Raw genomic sequence first — 23417 nt, 5'->3', positions numbered from 1 at the left:
ATTAATTCATAAGTATTTGGAGTCTGCTTCGCAAGCCAATTCCATGTCATACCACTGCTCAGAACACACGCCCCATGTTTTACAAGGAATTTTCCTCTAAGTTGTGATTGTAATGTCCTCTAACGGTACAGTAGATGTATAATCTCTAATATAGGCATATCTCCATACCTAGGCATCACTGTTCAAAGAGAAGCTGATTAGTATACTTGAGACAAAAATAGGCCATTCTAATCAAATGTTGGCATTGGTTCCTTTTATTTGAAAAAGATGGTAGTAGATTTACAAAAGTAATTCCCCTTTTACCCAAGTCTTAGTAATGAGAAACTAGACCTGAGAACACACTTAATCATCCTGTTACCCAACACCTGAGCCTCCGAGCCTCCCACTTGAAAGCACGGGGAAAATACACATCACACAATTCCAGGGAGAGCCTGGGCCTCTCTCTTAACATCCCACCAACAATCTGCTTCACACACTTAAGCACTACTCCACTTCATTTCAATAAAAATAGAGTTTAATTTGGTCTCAAAACAACTTGCTTTTTCCCAAGTATGGGGAAAAAGGGCTTGGGCTGTGGGATCAACTACCGCAATACATCTGGCTATTCAGGAATCAAGGGGGTTCACCATCACTCAAAGGTGGGGTGCAAATCTGTATTGCAGTTAATTAATTTAGACTTCATATGAACTGCTTGAACTACAAAGAAAGCTGGCCAGCTAGCTTCCAACAACCAAAGGATAAAGAAAGGAATGAAAAGGCTAAGAGACTTAGCAAACAAACTGTTGGCCATTTGAGAGTAATTGAAGGCTACCCAAAAATGGCCCCTTGATTGAAATCAATTAAAAGGAACCAACTGACCCGCTGATGAGTGAGAGCTTAAACATCCCACCTACTCAAGAATGGTCCAAATACAGTCCCAAAGCCCTGGAGGCCTCATGAATATTCTGAGAATTTAAAGTGCCTAAAGAAGGAGGGATGGGCGGAGGAGAGGGTCTGTGCTTCTAAATAATAGCAGCTCTCCTGTGGTTACCCTTAGCCTTCCAGGATTCGCTTTTCAAGCTCTTCATTGAAATTGCTCAGGTCTTTAACTGATCTCCCTTAAGGACTCAAAAGCCTTAAGCTAATTACACTTGGCTGAGATATGCTTGATGAGATGGGAAAAACATAAAGCTTTTGAAAGGGTGAAAATCTCAAACCATCTGCTGGTGGTGTTACTGAGAGAACAATAGGGGAAAAGGAAGAGGGCAGCTAGCCAGCGTGGAAAGGTACAGGATTTCTTTAATTACTAGGTCAATGAGATCGTTACTCCTTGGAATGTTGGGAAAGGCAGGACGCAAGCTTAGAGAGCTAGGCAACAACAACTGTGCTTGGTGAATAAGCAGAGCCAAAGATCAGCCACCAAAAGAAGACACGTTGTGAGGGAGAAAAGGAGAATTAGGCCAGCTGGGTTTAGAAAAGCATTTTTGATGAGAAATCACAGGTAGTTTATGGAAAGCAGAAATAAATGCTCCTAAGTTGGAATTAGGTTTCAGAACAACCTCTGTACTTTTTTTCTGATTATCTCTGGTCCTCAAAGGCAACCCCAGATGGAGCCCCGGTGAAGTGCGCTCTCTCTGATGTTGGTAAGCCAGTTGCTTCTGTTATACTTGGCAATCCAGGTGAACAGCCTGCATTTAGCTTTCAGATCAATGCCCCAGGTGTTGATTCAATATGGCAAACAGCTTATGTGTGTTGCTCTAAAGGCCCTGTTTGGCTTCTCCTTTTTTCTTTTCCTATTAAAATAAGCCCCTCAAATTCCGCTGAGAAAACATTGGATTTTGGAAGACAAACTGACTTAAATCAGATAGGGCTGCTAAAGCAGAGCTACTTTTTACTTTGTGTGGGGGAACTCCTGCGATTGAGCAAGCGTTATGCCCCCTATCCTATTTCCGCTCTTTTTTCAACCTTTGTGGAGAGAAGGCCATCTTCTTTCACATGACTCCTTCTCGTTTCTATGACTGAAGACGAGTAAGACTACGAAAATGATGGGGAAATTTTTATCTTCATTTTCCCCCCTTATATCCTGTTCATTAAAATGAGGAAAGAATGACTGTAAGGTATATGGATGTGCTCTGCTCAAGAATAGGCCGAGGCGGACATCCAGGCCTGCATGACTGAGTGAGTTTAGGGCGCAGGTGTATACACCACTTGTTACATAACCTGTTTAAGTTCATACTTGGCTCTGAGTCACTATTGTCCGTAAAAAGTATAACTGCCCTGCTGATGATGGACAGGCGCTCTTGCACTGGGGCCCAGAGAAAGAGAGAGAGTACTTACTGCAAGACGGAGAGATGGGAGCCATGGCTTGCACTCCTACCCAGAGAGAGAAAGAGTTAAGCTGCTAACACTGTTAAGGGAGAGCTGGTCTTGCAGGCCGGCCGTGCAGCTGTGTGTGGGAGTTGGCTGCTGACAGGGGCTGCGGAGCCGGAGCAAACAGCCGAGATAAAGGCAGAGAGTATAAGAGAGCTAGTGTGAGAGAGCTGCTGATAAGAGAGCTGCTAAATAAAATTACTTTTCACCTGCCTACAGCCCCGAGTGTTCTTTCAGCCATCTGCCCATCTACCCACTCCCATCGGACCTCAGGTGGGGCTGGAACCTCACCCTGAGCGTGACATTTGGAGTAGTCGTGGCCCTGGCCTAACAAGGACCCTTTGGTAGTATACATGATTTTGTATACACAACTCCAATATATGCTGCTCAGAATGCACTTTGAGTACCCCAGGGCTGCTTTCCAATAAACAAACACAGTCCTTGGTTCTGTATTCTTCTAACCTAGGCATGCAGTCTCTGTGTTTCCTTGTCCGTATCACCTGCCCCTGTGGGAGAAATGCATTGTGCAATGAGCACAAAGAAGGCATGTGTGGGAAGAGAGGCTTATCAGTGGCTGATCTCTGACACACTGTGGGTTGGAGTCAGGAAGAGGTCCCCATCCTTACCACAGTTACCCTAATGCCCTGTGTCTCCGCTGCAGGTACTGGGGGTCCTGATGCTAAAGGAGCATCTCCTCCCACAGTGGCAGTTGTGAGCCAGCTGGTTTGGATAATGAGGGCTTTGCCAGTGGTTCTCAAGCTGTGTTCCTTGGACCACCAGTACCACCATCACCTGGGAACTCGTTAAAAATGCAAAATTTTGGCCGGGCATGGTGGCTCAAGCCCGCAATCCCAGCACTTTTGGAGGCCGAGGTGGGCAGATCATGAGGTCAGGCGTTCAGGACCAGCCTGGCCAACATGGTGAAACCGCGCCTCTGCTAAAAATACAAAAATTAGCCGGGCGTGGTGGTGCTCTCCTGTAATCCCAGCTACTCAGGAGGCTGAGGCAGGAGAACCGCTTGAACCCGAGAGGTGGAGTTTGCAGTGAGCCGAGATCACGCCACTGCACTCCAACCTGGGCAACAGAGTGAGACTCTGTCTCAAAAAAAAAAAAGCAAAATTTTGCCTGCCATCTCCAGATCTATTGAACCAGAAACTTGAGGGATAGGGCACTGAAAGCCATGCGTTAACAAGGCTTCAGGTGATTTCATGCACATTCAACTTGGAAAGCCTCTGCCCTCACTTTGGGCTACACCTGGAGGAGCTAGGGTTACTGGCAGACCAAGCAGTATTAGGCAGCCTGTTGCCAGGAAGGTCTGGACCATGAGCCTCCAAACTCTGCTTCTTTGCTTTCTATTGTTTTCACTGTCTTGTCTCTAGGATATATAAATGTGAATTCCTGCGTATAACACAAGAGATGCGCGCGCGCGCGCACACACACACACACACACACACACACACACAGTTCAAACTTTCATAAAGTCCTAATATTCTAATAGAGAAACCAAACCACAGCAGTTATTGTATAAGAAATATACTTGAAGGGGAGCTCAGGAAGTTGTACTTTTAGCAAGTTCCTAGATGATGCTGAAGCTGCTGGTCCAAGGAACACATTTTAAGAACTTCCATCCAGATGAATCTGTTTTCACTACTGAGGGTTTAGCTTCCCCTCGAGGGTTGAGATTGTTTTTGTTTTTGTTTTTCTTATTTTGTGTGTGTTTGTGCCCCAGCCCCGAGTCCAGCGTCTTGTACATATTCATGCCGGATATGTTTTTAATTGATAAACATCATTGAAAGTGCAACTGAGGAGACTCAGAAGGAGGGTATTCTGTTTGCCTACCCCTCTGTCAATCATCTTTGCCTCATCACCAACCAAAATAAGACAGTGAGAAAGTCTAAGATTTTCAAAAGAAATGTTCTAAATTGGGTTGCAAAATACTAGAGTAGTGGTAGAGGTAATGTACTAGTTTCTAGTTGCTGCAGTAAATTACCACGAACTTAGTGGCTTCACATAAAGCAGACTGATTTTCTTACCGTTCTGGAGGCCAGATGTCTGAAATGGGTCTTCTTATGAGGCTAGCATCAAGGTGTCAGCTGAGCTATGTTCCTTCTTGAGGCTCAGGGAAGAATCTGTTTGATTACCTACTACGGTTTCTAGAGGCCACTTGTATTCCTTGTTTCATCGCCTCCTTCCACCATCTTCAAAGCGAGCAGCATAGCATCTTCAAATCTCAATCGCTCTCTTCTTGTCTCTCCTCTGCTTCTACCAACGCATCTCCTTCCCTGTCACTGACTCTCCTGCTTCCCTATTTGCTTATAGATATACTTGTGATTGCACTGGGCTCACCTGGATACTCCAAGATATTGTTCTCTTCTCAAGCTCCCTAACTTAATTACATCAGCATTGTCTCTTTTCCTGTGTAATGTAGCACATGGACAGGTTCCTGGGATTAAGACAAACACACCTTTGGGGGACCATTGTTCTGTCTACTCCAGGCAATTAAAAACAGTTACCCTTAATGTTCCCTTCAACCCCACATGTTATTTGGTGACTGGACTAAAATTTTTACTCCTTATTACAGGTGATAAAATAGTAAGATACCTTCTGGATATGTTCCTGCGTTGTTAGAGATAACTTTTTGAGATCTACTTACAGAATATCTCTTAAAGAGGTAGACTTTGGAGATATGAAATACATATATTTATGTATACACACACATATATACATACAGACACAGTATATTATATAACTATATTTACCTTGTCTAGTATTTATCTGATCTAATTACTAGATGTTATGCAAGTTTTGTTTTCTGATTGCATAAGGTTTTCTATAATATTTTGTTAATGGGAAAAATAGGGCAATGTAACAAAGTGTAAAATATTGGCTATATTAATTTTGAAAAGTACTCCCTTACATTGAAATTATATGACCATATCTTAATACATTATGAACCATGAACCTCTTAATCCTAAATATTTTTACTTTATGAACTGTGTTTGTAGGTTTATGAAACAAAAGAACAGACGAAGTAAATCAGGTTTAAAGTTTGAGGAACAAACTAAATACGACAAATGGAAAAAAAATTCCCCTTTGAAATTTTTCTTTCAGAAGAAATATCTATTTTTTCTCTTTTTCCTCATTTCTCTGCAGTCTCCAAAAACTAGGTTCAATTAAAAAATGAAGGTTAATAAACTATGACAACATCTTTGAAAAATGAACTCGTGCTTCTGTGTAAAAAAATTTAAATTCGAACAATGGGATGATATTATTGGTTAGAAACGTGACTGATTCATCTCAACAACATTTCCTTTGAAGTTTCACAGAGAAATAAAACAATCACATACAATCAATTCAAACCCCTTGCTATTGTTCAAATGCTTGCCTCCCTTTTTCTCTTTTTTCTTAATCATTGCAGCAGATGTCATAAAATAAATGTAGTGAAACTTTCAAACAGCAAGTTCCCTAATTGTTTCCATCTTGATTGTAAAAACACATTGAAAGGTAAATCCTCATGGTGAAATAAATGAAAAAAATAATTAACATTCAAAGTACTCCTTATACCACCTGCTTTTTACGTACTGTGCTGAAATGAGGGCACCTGATGTATAAAGAGTAATGAAAAGAAATTGAGTTTCCTTCTGAAGCAGGGAGAAAAGTAGCACTTACATTTGAATCCAAATCAAAATGGATATATGTTTTGCATAATCAGTGGGATCTGGAAGCTCTTGCACCTGATGTGAAGTGGTTAACTCTAATCCAAATGCAGTAAGTATGTCATCCAAAACTTATGACATAATAGTTTTGGCTTTTCGCTTACTAAAATAAAGTCTTTTATTTAAACATTGAGCCTCTATTCCAACCACAGTATAAATGTACAAATTATATTTTGGGTTGACAATATTTTGTTTTTTACAAAAAATGTATACATGAACATCCTTATTATTACAATCACTATCTACTCCACATACATTATAGATTAGACTTGCACTTGTTACTTCTGTCACTGAAATGGTCTTTCTGTCTGAATGTTTATGATTAGGATCTTTAGTTCACAGTCATAATTCAAGTCTGACTTGTAGTATCCTAAGAGAAGGCAAAGATCAGTTCATGGGAAAGTAGGTAGAACCCTCCCTTCTTTAAGTACTGTATGTACAGTGGCAAAAAAACTGTACTTAAAGGAAACTTAAACTTTTATTCTAAGATTGAAAGAGCCAAACAAAATGAGACTGACCAGATAAAGCCAAGTCAAAGTAAGGGAGTAGGCTTCTGAGTATAGGATTGTAGGGATTACTCCATTCCACTTCTGGCCTGAAATACTTGAGGCCCAAGGCATGCTGCTTTGGGGCCCCTTTAAAGGAGGCTGACATCAGAGGTCACCATTTTCTTCCAATCTATCAGGTTGGGGAGGGATGCAAACACAGCAAAGACTATGCTTACAGAAGGGTATGGCATTGTGAGAATAAATCCATGTTTCCATGGAAACATCTCAAGTGTATGCATGTATGTCTATGTGTGTTGACAAAGATTCATAATTTGAGAGTTATTGTATGAAATGAGGGAGTTCACATTCAGGGTAACATTGAGTTTTATATAAACAGACTGGGGCTCAGCAGTATTTTGCTATAAAGGGCCAGGTAGTAAATGTGCTAGGTTTTGCATGTTCTAAGAAAACTTTATTTATTTCATATAATCCCATATGAATTCTATACCCAATGCTGGCAGACTGCAATAACTGTAATAATTTTGGGTTCTTATTGACTTCAGTCTGTAAAATGACATGGAAAACACAGGAATCAATGATGGATCAAATCATTTGTCTGATTCTAGTTGGCAGTAAGTCTCCACACTCCTTGGCATGGCCAGAAAGGCCATGCATGCTCCCACTCTAACCCTGGGTTTTCACCCGTCACTTCTATTTTAATAATCCCACTTCACCATTCTAGCTTTTATTGACAGCTTGGGCTGCCAAAAGAGAGCAAGGGTGGCTAAACTTATACTAGACAAAATAGACTTTACCTAAAAAATAGTCACAAGAGACTAGAAAAGGTCACTGTAATAATAAAGGAATCAATTTATCAAGAAGATATACAATTGTATGTATTCACGCACCAAACATCAGAACATCTAAATATATAAAGCAAATACTAATAGAACTGAGAGGAGAAATAAACAGCAATAAAATAATAGTAGGGGACTTTAAAACTCCACTCTCAGTGATGGATAGATTACCCAGAAAGAAAATCAATAAAGAAACAAGAGATTTGAACAACACTATAGAGTGAATGAACCCAGCAGACACCTAACATTCCATTCAATAGCGGCAAAATACATATTCTTTTCAAGTACACACAGAACATTCCCTAGGATAGATCATATGTTAGGCCATAAAACAAATCTTAAGTTCATTGAAATCATGTCAAGTGACTTTTCTCATCACAAACGTATAAACTAAAAAACAATAACAGGAAGAATATTAGAAAATATTTCACAAATATTCACAAATATATGGAAATTAAATAACACAGTCCTGAACAACCAATAGGTCAAAAAAGAAATCACAAAATTAAAAGAATCTTGAGACAAACAAAAATAGAAACACAATATACCAAAACTTACAGGATGCAGCAAAAGCAGTTCCAAGAAGAAAACTTATAGTTATGAATGCCTACATTAAGAAAAAAGATATCAAATAACCTAACTTTACACTTAAAGGAACTAACAAAGGAACAAAGCACAAATTAGTAGAAGAAAACATAATAAAAAATTAGGACAGAAATCTCTAACCTCTCAAGAAATCTCTCATCTCTAATGAAATAGAGAATAGAAAAACAATAAAAAAGATGAATAAAAATGAGTTTTTTAAAAAAATTGACAAAATTTACAAACTTTTAGGCGACTAAAGAAAAAAGATGACTCAAATAAATAAAACTACAAATGAAACAGTGATGTCACAAGTGATACCAAAGAAATACAAAGGATCATAAGGGACTACTATGAACAATTATAATGAACAAATTGGATAACATAAAAAAATGAATAAACTGCTAGAAGCATACAATCTAACATGACTGAATCATGAAGAAATAGAATATCTGAATAGACTAGTAATGAGTAAAGAGATTGAATCGGTAGTCAAAAAACCTCCCAATAAAGAAAAGCCCACAACCAGATTACTTCATTGGTGAATTCTACCAAACATTTAAAGAAGAATTAATGTCAATCTTACTTAAACTCTTCCAAACAAATTGAAGAGAAGGGAACACTTCCAAATTCATTTTATGAGGCCAGCATTATCTTGATACCAAAGCTAGATAGGAACACTACAAGAAATAAAAATTAAAGGCAAATATCCTTGATGAAAATAGATACAAAAAATTTCAACAAATTACTAGCAAATTCAACAGCAGTTTAGAAGGATGGAGGGATTTACATCTGGAATTCAAGGATGGTTCAACATATGGAAATCAATAAATCTGATATATCACATTAACAAAATGAAGGATAAAAATCATATGATCATCTGAATATATGCAGAAAAAGCATTTGAAAAAATTAACCACCCTTTCATGATTAAAAAAAAACCACAAAACTCAACAATTTGAGTATAGGAGGAATGTACTCCAACACAATAAAGGCCATATATGACAAGCCCATAGCTGTCATCATACTTAATGGTAAAAAGCTGAAGGCTTTTCCTCTAAGGTCAAGAACAAGAAAAAGATGCCCCTACTCACCACTTCTACGCAACATGGAACTAGAAGTCCTAAACAAAGCAATTAAACAAGACAAAGAAATAAAAGGCATTCAAATCAGAAAAGAAGCATTATGATTGTCTCTATTTGTAGATGATATAATCTTATTAAAAACCTTATAGACTCCAACAAAAAAGTGTTAAAACTAATAAATTCATTAAAGCTGCAGAATTCAAAATCAACATACAAAAATCAGGTGCATTTCGGCCAGGCGCGGTGGCTCAAGCCTGTAATCCCAGCACTTAGGGAGGCCGAGACGGGTGGATCACAAGGTCAGGAGATCGAGACCATCCTGGCTAACACGGTGAAACCCCGTCTCTACTAAAAAAAAAATACAAAAAAGTAGCCGGGCAAGGTGGCAGGCGCCTGTAGTCCCAGCTACTTGGGAGGCTGATGCAGGAGATTGGCATGAACCTGGGAGGTGGAGCTTGCAGTGAGCTGAGATCCGGCCACTGCACTCCAGCCTGGGTGACAGAGCGAGACTCCATCTCAAAAAAAAAAAAAAAAAAAAATCAGGTGCATTTCTATGCACTAGCAATGAATATCTGAAAATGAAATAAAGAAAACTATACATTTATAGTAGCATCAAAAATAATAAAATACTTAGGAATATATTTAACCAAGGCAGTGAAACATCTGTATATGAAAACTGCAAAGCATTGATGGGAAAATGATTTAAGACACAAATAAGTGTAAAGGTATTCCATACCTATGAATCAAAAGAATTAACATTGTTAAAATGCCCAAATACCTAAAACAATCTACACATTCAATATAATCACTATCACAATTTCAAGGGCATATTTCACATAAAATGAGAAAACAATCCTAACACTCATATGGAAATACAAAATATCCCAAATAGCCAAAGCTATTTTTTCTTTTTTGCTTCACACTTACTGACATCACACTTACTAATTTCAAACTACATTACAAAGCTATAGTAATCAAAACAGTATGGTACTGACACAGCAACAGACACACAGACCAATAGAACAGAATTGAGAAGCCCAGAAATAAACCCATGCATACAAAGTCAACTAATACTTGACAAGGTAGTCAAGAACACAGAACGGCAAAAGGACAGTCTCTTTAATAAATGATGCTGGGAAAACTGGATACCCAGATAGAAAAGAATAAAATTATACTTCTGTCTTATACCACTCACAGAAATTAACTTGAAATAGATTAAAATCTTAAATGTAAGACCTGAAACTGTAAAACTCATATAGAAGACACAGGAAAAAACTTCTTGATATTGGTTTTGGCAATGATTTTTTGGATATGACATCAAAAGCACAAGTGACAAACGCAAAAATAAATAAACAGATTTTCTAAATAAACTAAAAAGCTTCTGCACAGAAAAGGAAATAATCAACAAAGTGAAAAGGCAACATATAAAATGGGAGAAAATATTTGTAAACCATATATGTGATAAGGGGTTAATATCCCGAACATGTAAGAATTATAATAAAACAGATTATCTGATTTAAAAAAGAAAATCTGAATAGTCAAAAAATAAGTAAAGAGTTTGAGTCAGTAATCAAAAACCTCTCAACAAAGAAAAGTCCAGGACCAGATTAATTTGCTGGTGAATTATACCAAACATTTAAAGAAGAATTAATGCCAATCTTACTCAAACTCTTTAAAAAAATTGAAGAGAAGGGAAAACTTCCAAATTCACTTTATGAGGACAGCATTATGTTGATATCGAGACCTGAATAGACATTTTTCCAAAGAAGACTTATGAATGGCCAATAGGTATGAGATAAGGTGCTGAACATCACTAATCATCAGGGAACTGGAAATCAAAATCACAATTAGATATGACCTCACGCTTGTTGGGAAGACTTTTTTCAAAAAGGCAAGAAAGAGCTAACAAGTGTTGGTGAGGGTGTGGAATAAAGGGAACCTACACTGTTAACAGAAATGTAAATGAGTATGGCGCTATGGAAAATAGTATTGAGGTTCCTCAACAAATTAAAAATAGGATTACCAAACAATCCAGCCATCCCACTTCTGGCTAGATATCTGAAGGAAAGGAAACCAGTAGCTTGATGTCTGTACTCTCATGTTCATTGCAGCATTATTCATAATATCCAGGACACAGAAACAACCTAAGTGCCCATAGATGCATAAATAAATAGAGAAAAATGTGACACACACACATACACACACACACATATATCTCACATTTGTATACATAATATGTGTACAATGCAATATATATGTATAATGGAATATTAGTCATAAAAAGAAGGAAATCCTGCCATTTGTGACAACATGGATGAAACTCGAGGGCATTATGCTGAGTGAAATAAGACAAAGACAAACACTGTGTGATCTCATTTATATGAGGAATCTTAAAAAGTTTAAAAAAAAAAAAAAAAGACTTCTATCCTGAGCTCTATGCTTAGAATGAGCCCAGCAGTGGCTTTGTCTGTCTTCCTCAGTTTTAGTGCTAGTGTCTATATAATTTCTGGCACATATAACATGTGCATTAGAAGCATTTGTTGAATGTATGAATAAAACCATTTATGACTTTCTTAGTTATGCAATGTGCGGTAGGGTAATGGTGGACTGATGTGCTACTAAAGATCCCCCTGCCAGTCATTAGAGTTAGCAGGAAAAAAAATAACTTTACTCAATTATATCACTTGTAATCACGTTTCCATTTTCTAGTCTCAGTGTAGTAGTTTTCATTGTGAAATAAATACTATATTTCCTAATATAAAGTACACTGCTTTCACATCTTAACATCTTTGAAATAGTGAATTGTTACAAAATTTTTGTTGGTCAGGACCTGATGATACAATTTATCATACCCATATGGACATTAGCATCAAAACGAAAAGTACTCAAACTTGCAGAATGAGTTTCAATGACTTGGATTAAAATCTCTGAAAAATAATAAATATGGAGGGAATTGGTGAATCAGGAGTGTTTTAACAGCCTCTAAGTTGAAGCAAAAAAGAAAAAATAGGCTAACTCTACATGATAGCAAGACAGACTTAAGTCTTAAGAGACTTACAAGCCAATGAGTTTTAAATTCTTTATGAATTCTCTTAAATTCTGAACCATCAAAGATATTGGCAGAGGACAATATTGTATAATAAAAACAGATATTGATGACTTTGATTGAAAGTGATTTAGAAGTAGGACCCTGAATCTGATGAAGTTTTAGCAATACTGTAACTAATTCCTTTAGCCTAAAATTTTCTTTCTATGTATTCTCAAGGGTGATATATGAAAAAGTTCTACATCTTGTTCAAAGAGTTTTTTTAAACATATAAAAATCCTAAATGATAAGAAATTATTGTGTCTTACTTTAATAAGCAAGATTTTGGAAAATTTATGAATATGTAAAATAATGGCACATCTTACAATTGAGGCATCTTAGAAGTACACCTTCATCTACAGTGTGTGTACAACTATATTAAATGTAGAATAGCAGTACTTGCCATAAAACAAGAGCAAGTAAACTACAACCTCAGATGAAATTGGAAGCTACTGCCCTACTCTGATACTATCTTAGTATTTTGTCACTGTCTATCAAATATATCAAATAGTGAACAATAACAAATAAGTGAGGTGGTAAACAGGTAAAAAAGGGTAGTTTTAGGCTGGGCATGGTGGCTCACCCCTGTAATCTCAGCACTTTGGGAGGCCGAGGTGGGCGGATCACGAGGTCAAGAAATCAAGACCATCCTGGCCAACATGGTGAAACCCCGCCTCTACTGAAAATACAAAAATTAGCCAGGCGTGGTTGCAGGCACCTGTAGTTCCAGCTACTTGGGAGGCTGAGGCAGGAGAATTGCTTGAATCCGGGAGGTAGAGGTTGCAGTGGACTGAGATCGCGCCACTGCACTCCAGCCTGCCAAAAGAGCAAGACTCTGTCTCAAAAAAAAAAAAAAAGGCAGTTTTGCCTTCAGTATACTGTCAAGAAAAATTGTCTAAGACTTGACAATGGATAAAAGAGATCCTTGGGTATCACTGTGGTGGAAGGTTCAGTGTTGCCCTCCAGACTATCTGGGATTATCTGGTTCTATGAGGGTGTATTCTTTTCTATTCACTAGACTATTTTACACATCTGTAGAGGTAGAAGGTAACATGTAGAAAACTTGAAGTAATGAAAATGAGATTTGTTCATATCAATGAAAATGAATTTTGTCTGATAGAAAGAAAGGATATGTTGTATTGTCCTGTACGATATTAGCCAGTTTGGAAATTTTCAGTGCTCCTGAATTGTGTGTGTTTGTATGGATATATTCAGTGTTTCTGAATGTGTGTATTATGGATCCATGTGTATATCCATATAGCCATAATTCATAACCAATATACAGTCATGCATTGCTTAAGATGAAGATACATTCTGAGAAATACGTTGCTAGGTGATTTCATCATGCAAACATCATAGAGTGTACTTACACAAACCTCGATGGTATAGCCTACCACATACCAAGATTATATGGTATAGTCTATTGCTCTTAGATTATAAACCTGTACAGCATGTTACTGTGCTGAAGACTGTAGATAATTATAACACAATGGTAAGTATTTATATCTAAACATATCTAAACATAGAAAAGGTACAGTAAAAATGTAGTATCCATGATCTTATGGGACCACCGTGACATATATGGTCTGTTATTGACAAAAAGGCATTGCATAGATAATAGATGGATTTCACACACACACACACACACACACACACAGACACATACACACACAGACACACACACACACACACTCTCTTCAAATTCTCTTTTGAACCAGTTTTAACATCTTAATGATTCCCTTACTAGTTAATCATTTGAATAAAATATTTTACTTGTATTGATTTTATAGTTGTATGACAGTCAAATTTTATCTTTCTGAAAATTTCAATTTAGCGTTATATAATGCCTTTGGGAGGAAGTTAAATATAAGGAACAAATGTTAATAATTATACTCACTATCTTTAGAGAAGGTTAATTTTTTTGAAGTATTTCAGGATAATATATGTAAAACAATATTATGTTTAGATGCAAGTACATGTTAACCTTTTTATCAGTTGTGAAAAAAATCCAGGTACTTTATGCACAGAGAGTTGTAGAGCTCTAGTTCGGCGGAGAGGAATAAGTTCAACATTTAAAGACAGAATTCCACTTATGCAAGTGATCTTTTGTTTTTGTAAATTACTTTCATAAGCCATGTGGTTTGATAAGCCACATGGTTGTAGAATCATATAACTCAGGGCAAGACCAGAAGGACATAGGCATGATACAAAGTTAAACTGTAAATGAAACTGGAGTGTTAAGAAGGGCAAGAAATCAGGAAGACAAAGGGTGATACAGGATGTAGCTGGATGCTGGAGACTTACAAGAGATGGTCTCTGAAAATTCCCCACATGGACATGCACAAGTTAATAACAAGTTTTGATGCTAACATTCACTTAAACCCACACACATCCTTGAGTTTGTGGTACTGCACGGAGTGAAGGGATGAGAGGTGGTAGTGGTGTCTGAGTGGGAGCCATAGTGAGAACTAGAGACAGCTTAGGATAAAAAGGAAAGGCAAAGGCTGAAGTGAGAAGTCACCAGAGGCAGGAGCTTGGAGCCTGAGAGTAGAAGAAATAAACCTGACAGCAAAGAATTCTCAGAGATATTGGAAGGGATCATAGATTTCTCCTAACATGAAAAATGGAGGTTCGGGGCAATATTTTTCTAAATCTTTAAAGACAAGATGATTGCAGCAAGCTAGAGGATTTAAACAAATTCAAGAGGCCTGCATAACTTTCTTACTGGGTAGATACATGTGAACTTTATACATGTATAATCTAACTTTACAGACGTACACATGCATATATGCTATCCACACCAACATTATTATTGTAGCAGTGAATATACCGTTTATTCTTCTATATTTTTTAACTTTAAAATTATAGGTCAGTTATGCAGCATAATTTGAACGAACTGGTTCTGTATGTTTACATTGCATAGATAGAGACATGTAGAAAACCTAAGCAATTTAGCTTAAAACTTTATAATTTTTATGTTCAAGATACTTAACCAATATGAGGAATTTCATTAGACACTAAAATATTCATAAAACCCAAACAAAGACCAACATTTTTAATTTAACGGATATCCTAAAACATAATTTTGGTTGTTGAATTCCAGATTCAAAATGTTATTAAAAAAGAAGAAAACAAATGATAAAACTGCCCTAGAAAACTAAATAATGGTGCTACTACTATGAATAATAGGGCATTACTAAACTTGATTTCATTTGAAAAGAGATACAAAGACTTTCTGAAAGTAGAATGTTCCAGTAAGTTTGTTACTCAAGATGCAAGTGTATACAGTATTTTGCATGAATCAAAAATACGCCTGAGCAATGACTCTTTATAGCCAAGAACACAGCTTGTGTATGAAGGCCCAAGTGTTAGGTATTCTATTCCCAGGGACATGTCCATTGTGCTATCGTGTAATACGCAGGTATTCTGTGTATGGCAACATTGCTAGTGCAAGGTCTGCTTTTCAAGGAGAGAAGAAAGGGCTCTGCTAGCGATGTAAGAATCCTATGAGAAATGGAAAACACCAAGGGCTATACAGGGGTGCTTTGTAGATGAGATAAACCTCTAATGGATTTGACTGGTAGAAGCAGAAGAGAAAGTTGCTCACTTGCTATGTGTTCACTGAAAGATGAAATCGTAGCCAGAGGAGTTGCAAAAAAGGATGTTTCCCACATGGACTGAGAAAGATGGTGATGGAAATCCAGCTTGGTTCTGAGCAGAGTTTCTGTGTAAACCCACCTTGAGCTAAAAGGCATTCCCCTCCCCCTTTAAAGTATCTTCAGGGAGTAATTAGCTGTCCAATCACTGGTAAGCCCTAATATATTTGGGTGATTTTTTTTTTTTTGCCTGGCCTAGGGTGCCTCTATATTTTTATCAATAGGGTACAATAACTAAAACTGAGGAAAACCTATGATTTCAGCTTTCAGCATGACTGACCATTGGCTCCCATGCCATCGCTCTTGTTTCATCAAGAATGTGGTCCTTCAGAGTTGGCCTTCTAAGAAAATTTATAAAACTGGAGAACCTTATAACTGCAATTTTGAGTTCATGCCCCTCATTATTACCCTAGAGACTGGGATTCTTCGAAGTTTAAGCATTGCCAGGAATCACACAGCCAGGGCTAGAAGCCGTGGCTGTGTGTACACTACGTCTCAAGGTCATGCTGGTCAGACCACGCTTGGTTCAAAACATGAACCTAAGGGCATGATACTTTACACTTGTCACTGGCTTGTGCTTAACTCTTTACTTGCATGCCTGCCCATATGCATCTTTTTCTAAGAAAACATTAAACCATAATATACTTTAAGTCTCTGTCAACATTTTGTTCAATCTTGGGTAAACAGACAAAGGATTACTATTCTACGCTACACTTATTAATTGATATGAAAAATTATTGGGACCAAATGTATTCATTCTGTGTAACACTTAGAGAAAAAAAATCCAATATATATCATAAACATACATGAAAATTTTGTGAAATAACAACACAGTGTGGATATAGTTAAGATTTTATGTCAAATATTTCTAAATTCACCTAAATAACAAATATAAAAAAGATGTTTTAATGCTGACTTTATATTTTATACTAAAACATGAGATCCTTTTCAGAGAAGATCTTCTATAATATTACTTTCCTATTTAGTTATTAACCTAAATGATGTTATTCCACTGGATTTCATATGTGTTGCAGGTCCTGCTGGGAAATCATAAAACTGGGCTCATTTAGGAAGAGGCAATGTGGCTGTATCAGAAAAGCTGCCATATGTGAAACCTCACTTTATGCCTGTTGAAATTTTTGTATTTCAGGTCTCCCAGGGACGTGTCCATTGTGCTATTGTGTAATTTTATCAGCATGAACTTCTGCTGAATATTTTTCCTTCTTTTCAAAATCCATATTTTAGTAGAGCTAACTTCGAAACTTAATGTTGCAACATCTGTGCCCATACACCTGGGAGCCATAGAAGATGTATCCTGAAGATTATCTACATTTTCTAATCTTATAAAATGCTACAAAAAGAGAGAAAAAGGTTATATATTTTTCCCGGTCTGGATTTTTTTTTTTTTAAGGAATCACTTTCTGCCTCCTTAAAAGGATTCTTACAATAAAGGAGAACGAATACTTCTAAAGCCATAAAGAATATCTTTACAAATATAATAAAATATTCATTTGTTTTGTTTACAGATAATTCTTAATACATATGTACAGCTTTCCATTAAGATACTATTTTGTGAATACAAAATCTGGAGCTATAGTCTCGAAATGTTTTCAAACAAGACTTTTTAATAACTAAATAAAAAGAAAGTAAAAAAATTGCTACTTTGAGTTTATTTACTACTTTTCTTTTGTGGATCTATCAACAGCTCAATGGTTTCTTTTTTAATAAAATAGAAGTTATGGTTTTATTTATTTCTCAAATGCAAGATTGAGATACTGACAAACAAAGTGTTTATGAATGGAGAGAAATGCCTTCCACCTGGCTTCCTTCTATTAGTTGTTTTATCTCTTTAGAATAAAATATGTGGCAATGTAAAGAGTTTAGAGCACATCAAAACTGCCTGCCTGAGATGGTGCTGCCAATCAAATGCGTAGAACCAGTTGTTGTTGAAGGATAATGTAGAATATGTGATTTTCAACAGATTCAAAATAGTGAAGAAGGATGATGAATGGACTTAGGGAAATCACATGTGGATTTTCTTGACTTTATCATCAATGTATCAAATTATGATAAATACTAAATACTTATGGAGTGCATTCTATGTGTCACACATTGTTTTAATTGCTTTGCACATTTTACTCATTACATTTTCACCATAAATATATGTGACGGGTACTTTTGCCATCGTCATCTTACAGATGAAGAACCTGAAGCAGGTAGGTTAAGTAACTTGTCCAAAGTCACCCAGCTTATCAATGGTGGAGCAGAGCTACTGCAGAGCACCATGAGTCTACATTGCCTCCTTTCCTGTGAGTACTTTTCACATAGGGAACAAAATAGCTTTTCACTCTTACTTCGATGCAAAGTATAAGATGACAAATAGTTTTTTAAAATATGTTTTTAAAAATATTTCTATCTTCACTCCAATCTATTGGCTTCTTGACCTGAATGCTGCCTTAATATTTACTGAGTGTTCATTCCTCTTGAGTTTTCAGAAATTATTATAATGCTCACTTATTTTTTAAAACAGTATAAAATTATTTCAAATTTAAATACCAGAAATATTCAAGGCAGGGCCAAGTGAAATATCTATGATAAAGATGGGAGAGAAAATGTGTTTAATTCAAGACTACCAGCATTGGTAATCATCTTACAGTGAAAAGTCAAATTTTAACAAAGAAATTCAACCTCATAGTTGCTAAAAGCAAGGAGCAGAATTTCACCTTGCTTTTTTCCCACATGCTATTCCACCATTATCAGAAAAAGATTGGCATATTTACAAGGAAGAGAGGAAAGGAGGGTATTTACTTCTTCAGTCATCAGAGTAGTGTTCAATGCTTGGGAAGGCTCTGGGAGAAGGGAAACATGTCAATGTGTGCTGAATGCCAGCTTTTTTCTTATAGGTCAAGTCAAAAAGAGGAAAACGTACAGCTGTTCGATGTTCCTCTTTACCATTTGCATTTCTTGAAATGCAATAAACAAAGCAAACAATTTCTGCTAGAGAGAAATTGAGCTAACATGCACAGCATTGTCTATTTTACATTTTAAAACTGCAATTGAAGAGAGCAATACCATGTATCTGATTCTGAGTAAGGGTTGTATCAATTCTCAGTTATCAATATTAGACATGAAATAACTTCAAATATACCCTTTATTTGACTTGACAGGAATGTGGAGTCGTGAGTCTGAACTACGATTTGCAATAGAGAAAAGTTTATTAGAGGCATAGACATAGAAGAATGTCACACTGTAAATGCAGTCAAAATTTTAAAAGTGTCAAAATCTCTAACATGGTTTAGCAATTAAACTGTGTCAATGCCCTTGCCAAGAAGAGTTCATAATTTGGAAGCTGTAGTTGCTATTGACCTGATTTTACAATTGAGATCATGTCTGAGTTTTAATTTGGAAACAAAATTGATCACTGTGTTCTTTAAACAAGACCTGTCAAGTTATTACTCTGCAACTGCTTTGAAAATACATATTTATTTAAGAGCAGTATGATTTAGGATATACTGTAACAAAAATTATTTCATGAGCTTCTTTTAAGAGATTGCTTTATATTTAAACATTGAATTCTTTAAGTTCTTCAATTAATCCTGAATTACTCAGAATAATTTTTTAACATTTTTAAAAATATTTCTATCTTCACTCCAATACGTTGGCTTCTTGCCCTGCATGCTGCCTTAATATTTACGGAGTATTCATTCCTCTTGAGTTTTCAGAAATCATTATAATGCTACTTATTTTTTAAAACAGTATTCAATATGATTGCATCCTAATATTAGCAAACAAACTTGCAATTTAGGTTCATATAACTTGCTGCTTCTACATAAATTGTTTCTTTCATCACTACTATACGAAGGAAGACAGATGAAATCCATACAAAAAGGTCAGTCTATTTGCTTTAAAGCCATTTCAGACTTTTTATGAACTTTATCCCTCTAGCCCATAATTTTGATTTCTTATAGGCTTTCTCAATACTGTAATTTTAAAAATTTAAATTGAATCTAAATGAATAACAAAAACATCCTTATGCTATACATAGTTGCTGTAAGTCTTCCAAGTATCTTATTTTGCTACTTCTAGATTTTATTCCACTTTCAAAAGGAGATTTGGGGTTAAGGAAATGTTCATTTTCCCCCTTTACAAATTGTAATTGCATGAGAATAAATTGATAGTTGAATTCTAGGCAGGAATCCACAGAAACTTTCTATTCTTGATGGGTTAATTTAAGAGCAGTCCTACCTTTTTCACCTTCTTTTTCTTCTTGGTCATCTGTTAATGGAATCACTTCTGGTTTCTCCACAATCACTGCATCTTCTTGGTTTGATGCAAGTTCTAAAAAGAGACAGACAGACACTCAGGGATGTCTTAGTTGGAATCATTGAGAGAATACAGAGACTATGGCATAGAAAGTTAGAGTTCTTTCTTCCCCCTTCAAGTTTCAATAGGTACACCAAGTTGAGCACTGTTGTTATCCTCCAGTAATCATTGCTTAAAACACACACACATGCCACTCACACACACAGGTATATACAGAAGTCATGGTTCACAATTTCATATCATTCTAAGATAACAATATATTTTGGTTTCAGTACCTTCTGTTTCCATATATGAGCTCTGGGATTCTGTTTCAATTTTTATTTCATTCTTCGTTGAATCATTCTCTTGTCCTGTCAAAACAGTGATTGAAAAATAAAAGAAACGTGATATGCATGACCACAGCTTTATTCCTGACCTTCAGAAACCATGCTTTAATCGTGCATGGAGAGATAGAAAACAGTTTTGAAACCAAAGTGGAGGGCAAAGATACAATTTTTCTAATCGTCAGATTTATATCAATTATTTTCTGAGAAATATCCTGATAATTTAGGAAAAAATCTTTTTTTTTTTTTTTTTTTTGGAAACTGATTTGAAACTGCCATACTTATATAGCTTATCAATGCACAGGATGTGGATAGAGGACACAACCTGGAAATTTTCAAATTTTACAATAATTTCTGGGCTGTATGGGTTAACTACATTTAATTTCCTTTTAAGATACAAATGTTTCCCATAGTGAGGATTCCTAGAAAATGAAAACACTACTTGCACTTTCATTTTTCCATCAACAGAGCATAAAAAACTTGAGTCATGTGGGCACAAGGGAACTGGGGGGATAACAGCTCAGCCATTCTCTTAAGACACATACTAAATACAGCGAAGGTCAGGAGAGAATTCAGCCAACTCTTGATTACTCTTAGGTTGATTATCTAGTAATGGTTTTTCTTCCTCACCCCTTGGCTTCTCCTCCTACCCTCCCCTGTAGAGTTTAAAACATTTAAGTGCTCATTAAGAGAGGAAATTGAAATCTGTCCATTTTGCCTCAGGCTAATGAAAGATTTTGTGCTGAGGATATTTAACTATGGAAATTTTTTAAAAAAATTCTAGAGCTAGGGTTGGTTATAGATGCAAAGCAGATTGAGAGGAGCGTGGACTCTTTGCCTGAGTCCCTCCCTGTGGTGGCATTACGGTTTCAACTTGTCTCTACTTCTTCCTATAAGAGGATTATATTTCCCTGTCTGTGACAATGTGACATGCAGTGGCCCTTGTGGGGCAAGTGTATGTTCCCACCACATTGACACAGGTCTGTTCATGTGACTTGTTTAGGAAATGGCACTGGAACAGACATCATGTGTACTGCAACCAAGCAGAAGGCTTCAGATCCATTGTATGTTGCCTGCAGCTCTTTTGTTCCTAATAGACCATGTTCCTTCATCTAGATCCTGAAGGGAAAGCATGTGGAACACAGTCAAGCAGGGCTAAAAAGAGACACAATCAGCCTTTGTTGTTGAGCCCCCCAATGGGATTTTTGGGGTTATTTGTTACTGCAGCAAAGCTGACTTATATAACTCCTCATCTTAGAGTTTCCTCTATGATACAATTATTTTTAAACTGCCCATGATACTACGTCCCCTTGATTCATTCTCTGCTAGCAGGACCCAGATAAGGGAAAAATCATGCCTTTTGTGTGATATCCACTCCTCCTGAGCTCAGTTTTAATCAAAAGGATCCAATAAAATAATTAAAACTAAAGCATGTTTATCTATTTGATCATTGAATATAAAAACCTCAAGCGGTTTTTGATGATTTTTTTCATCACTCCTGAAGTTCAATGAAATGCCATCTTCATGGTTCTGCAAAATATTTCGGTTTTCCCACTTTCTAGCCTCCTGCCTTCTTTCCTCATTTAGGGATATATCATCTGTCTCTTGAATCTTTCATTTTCTTCTCCTATATTCTATTTTGTGATTTGATTGCAGAAAGGCCTTTTAAAATTTGAACTTGATCAAGACCTTTCCACTTTTGAAAATCCCGTTCATCCTCATTCTTTCCCACTGCCACTCAAAGTTGTAAGGTTAGTTGAGAGAAAGGACGAGAGAGAGAGAGAGAGAGAGAGAGAGAGAGAGAGAGAGAGAGAAAGAGAGAGACACCGAAGGTCAGGCGAGTAAGTTTATTAGCCTGCCCGGCTGCCCCACCAGTCAGAGGAGGCAGCCTTCAGCTTACAAAATGAGGGGTTTATATGGTGGAGACAGACCCTGGGGTTGTTTGTTAACTTTACCACATATCATCTCGTGACCAGTTTACAATATAGGAACTTACAAGAGCATGTAACTTAGGTTTATCCACGTTTCTCACGACCTCCCCCATGCCACCCGGAGGGCTGTAAGTAAGTCTGGTGACCTTGCTTAGTGCCTAGATAAGGGTCTAGGAATGCAGTTGCAGAGTATTCGGGGTAAGTTTCAGCTGCATTGTTCGGGGTGGGGGTGGCAGACCTGGGGGAGCTTGTCCCTAACAAAAGTATGGTCCATGGACAAGCAACATCGGAATTACCCGAGAGCTTTTCAAAAATGCAGAATTTCAGTATCGGAGCTTGCATTGTATAACAAGATGTCCATGTGATTTGCATGCAAGTTAAAGCTTGAGAAGCACTGGCCTAGAAGATGTAAGTAAATCTGCAAATTATTGATCCCCATAAAAAATGCCAGACTGTCCCTAGATACTTCACACGTATTATCTCTAATCATCACATTACCCCTGTAAAGTAAATCCTGTGATCTCAGTTCTGCTTTCAAAAATCATAACCAGCTCTACCTGACTACAATCCTTCTTTTCTTTTTGTTTTGCCTGGAAATGTCTTTATTTTGCTTTTTGGCTTTTAAAATTGAGATCTACTTGCATACAGTAAAATGTACAAACCTTAACTGCACATCTTTATGATGCTTTAGATATATACACACGAATTTTCCTGTGTAATTACCATTCAGATCAAAAACGATTCTCATACCAGTGGCTTCCTCCTGTTCATACACCCACCAGGTAACAGTGTGGTGTGTTTTAGAAATTCATTTAAATGTGACATGCACCATATGCTCTTTTGTATTTTAGGTTTTTTTATAACTGTTGTCTGTGAAATTAATTCCAGTTGCTGTGTGCATCAATTGTTCATTCTTTTTCATTGATATATACTATTCTACTGTCTGCATATACTACGTCATATGAGTGTTGAATTGTTTTCAATTTGGTGCTGTTATGAATAACACTGCTAAAATAAAACTG

At 36.7% G+C, this 23417-nt stretch overlaps 1 protein-coding gene across 29 annotated transcripts in view; it reads right to left on the bottom strand.

Annotated features, from left to right (window-relative positions):
• Positions 1–23417, bottom strand: part of LOC105481485 (mono-ADP ribosylhydrolase 2) — a 2105812-nt gene that overhangs the window by 43425 nt on the left and 2038970 nt on the right. For all 29 annotated transcript variants that reach the window (XM_071080856.1, XM_071080850.1, XM_071080851.1 and 26 more), the window contains 2 exons: positions 20417–20491; positions 20064–20156 (listed from right to left, as the gene is read on the bottom strand). In XM_071080856.1, coding sequence (XP_070936957.1) covers positions 20064–20156; positions 20417–20491 — 168 coding nt within the window. The remainder of the gene's footprint in view (positions 1–20063; positions 20157–20416; positions 20492–23417) is intronic.

Source organism: Macaca nemestrina, chromosome 15 (genome assembly GCF_043159975.1).
Source record: "Macaca nemestrina isolate mMacNem1 chromosome 15, mMacNem.hap1, whole genome shotgun sequence".
NCBI lineage: Eukaryota > Metazoa > Chordata > Mammalia > Primates > Cercopithecidae > Macaca > Macaca nemestrina.
Note: the sequence above shows the minus strand (reverse complement) of the source record. Positions and strands in the feature narration are given on the sequence as shown.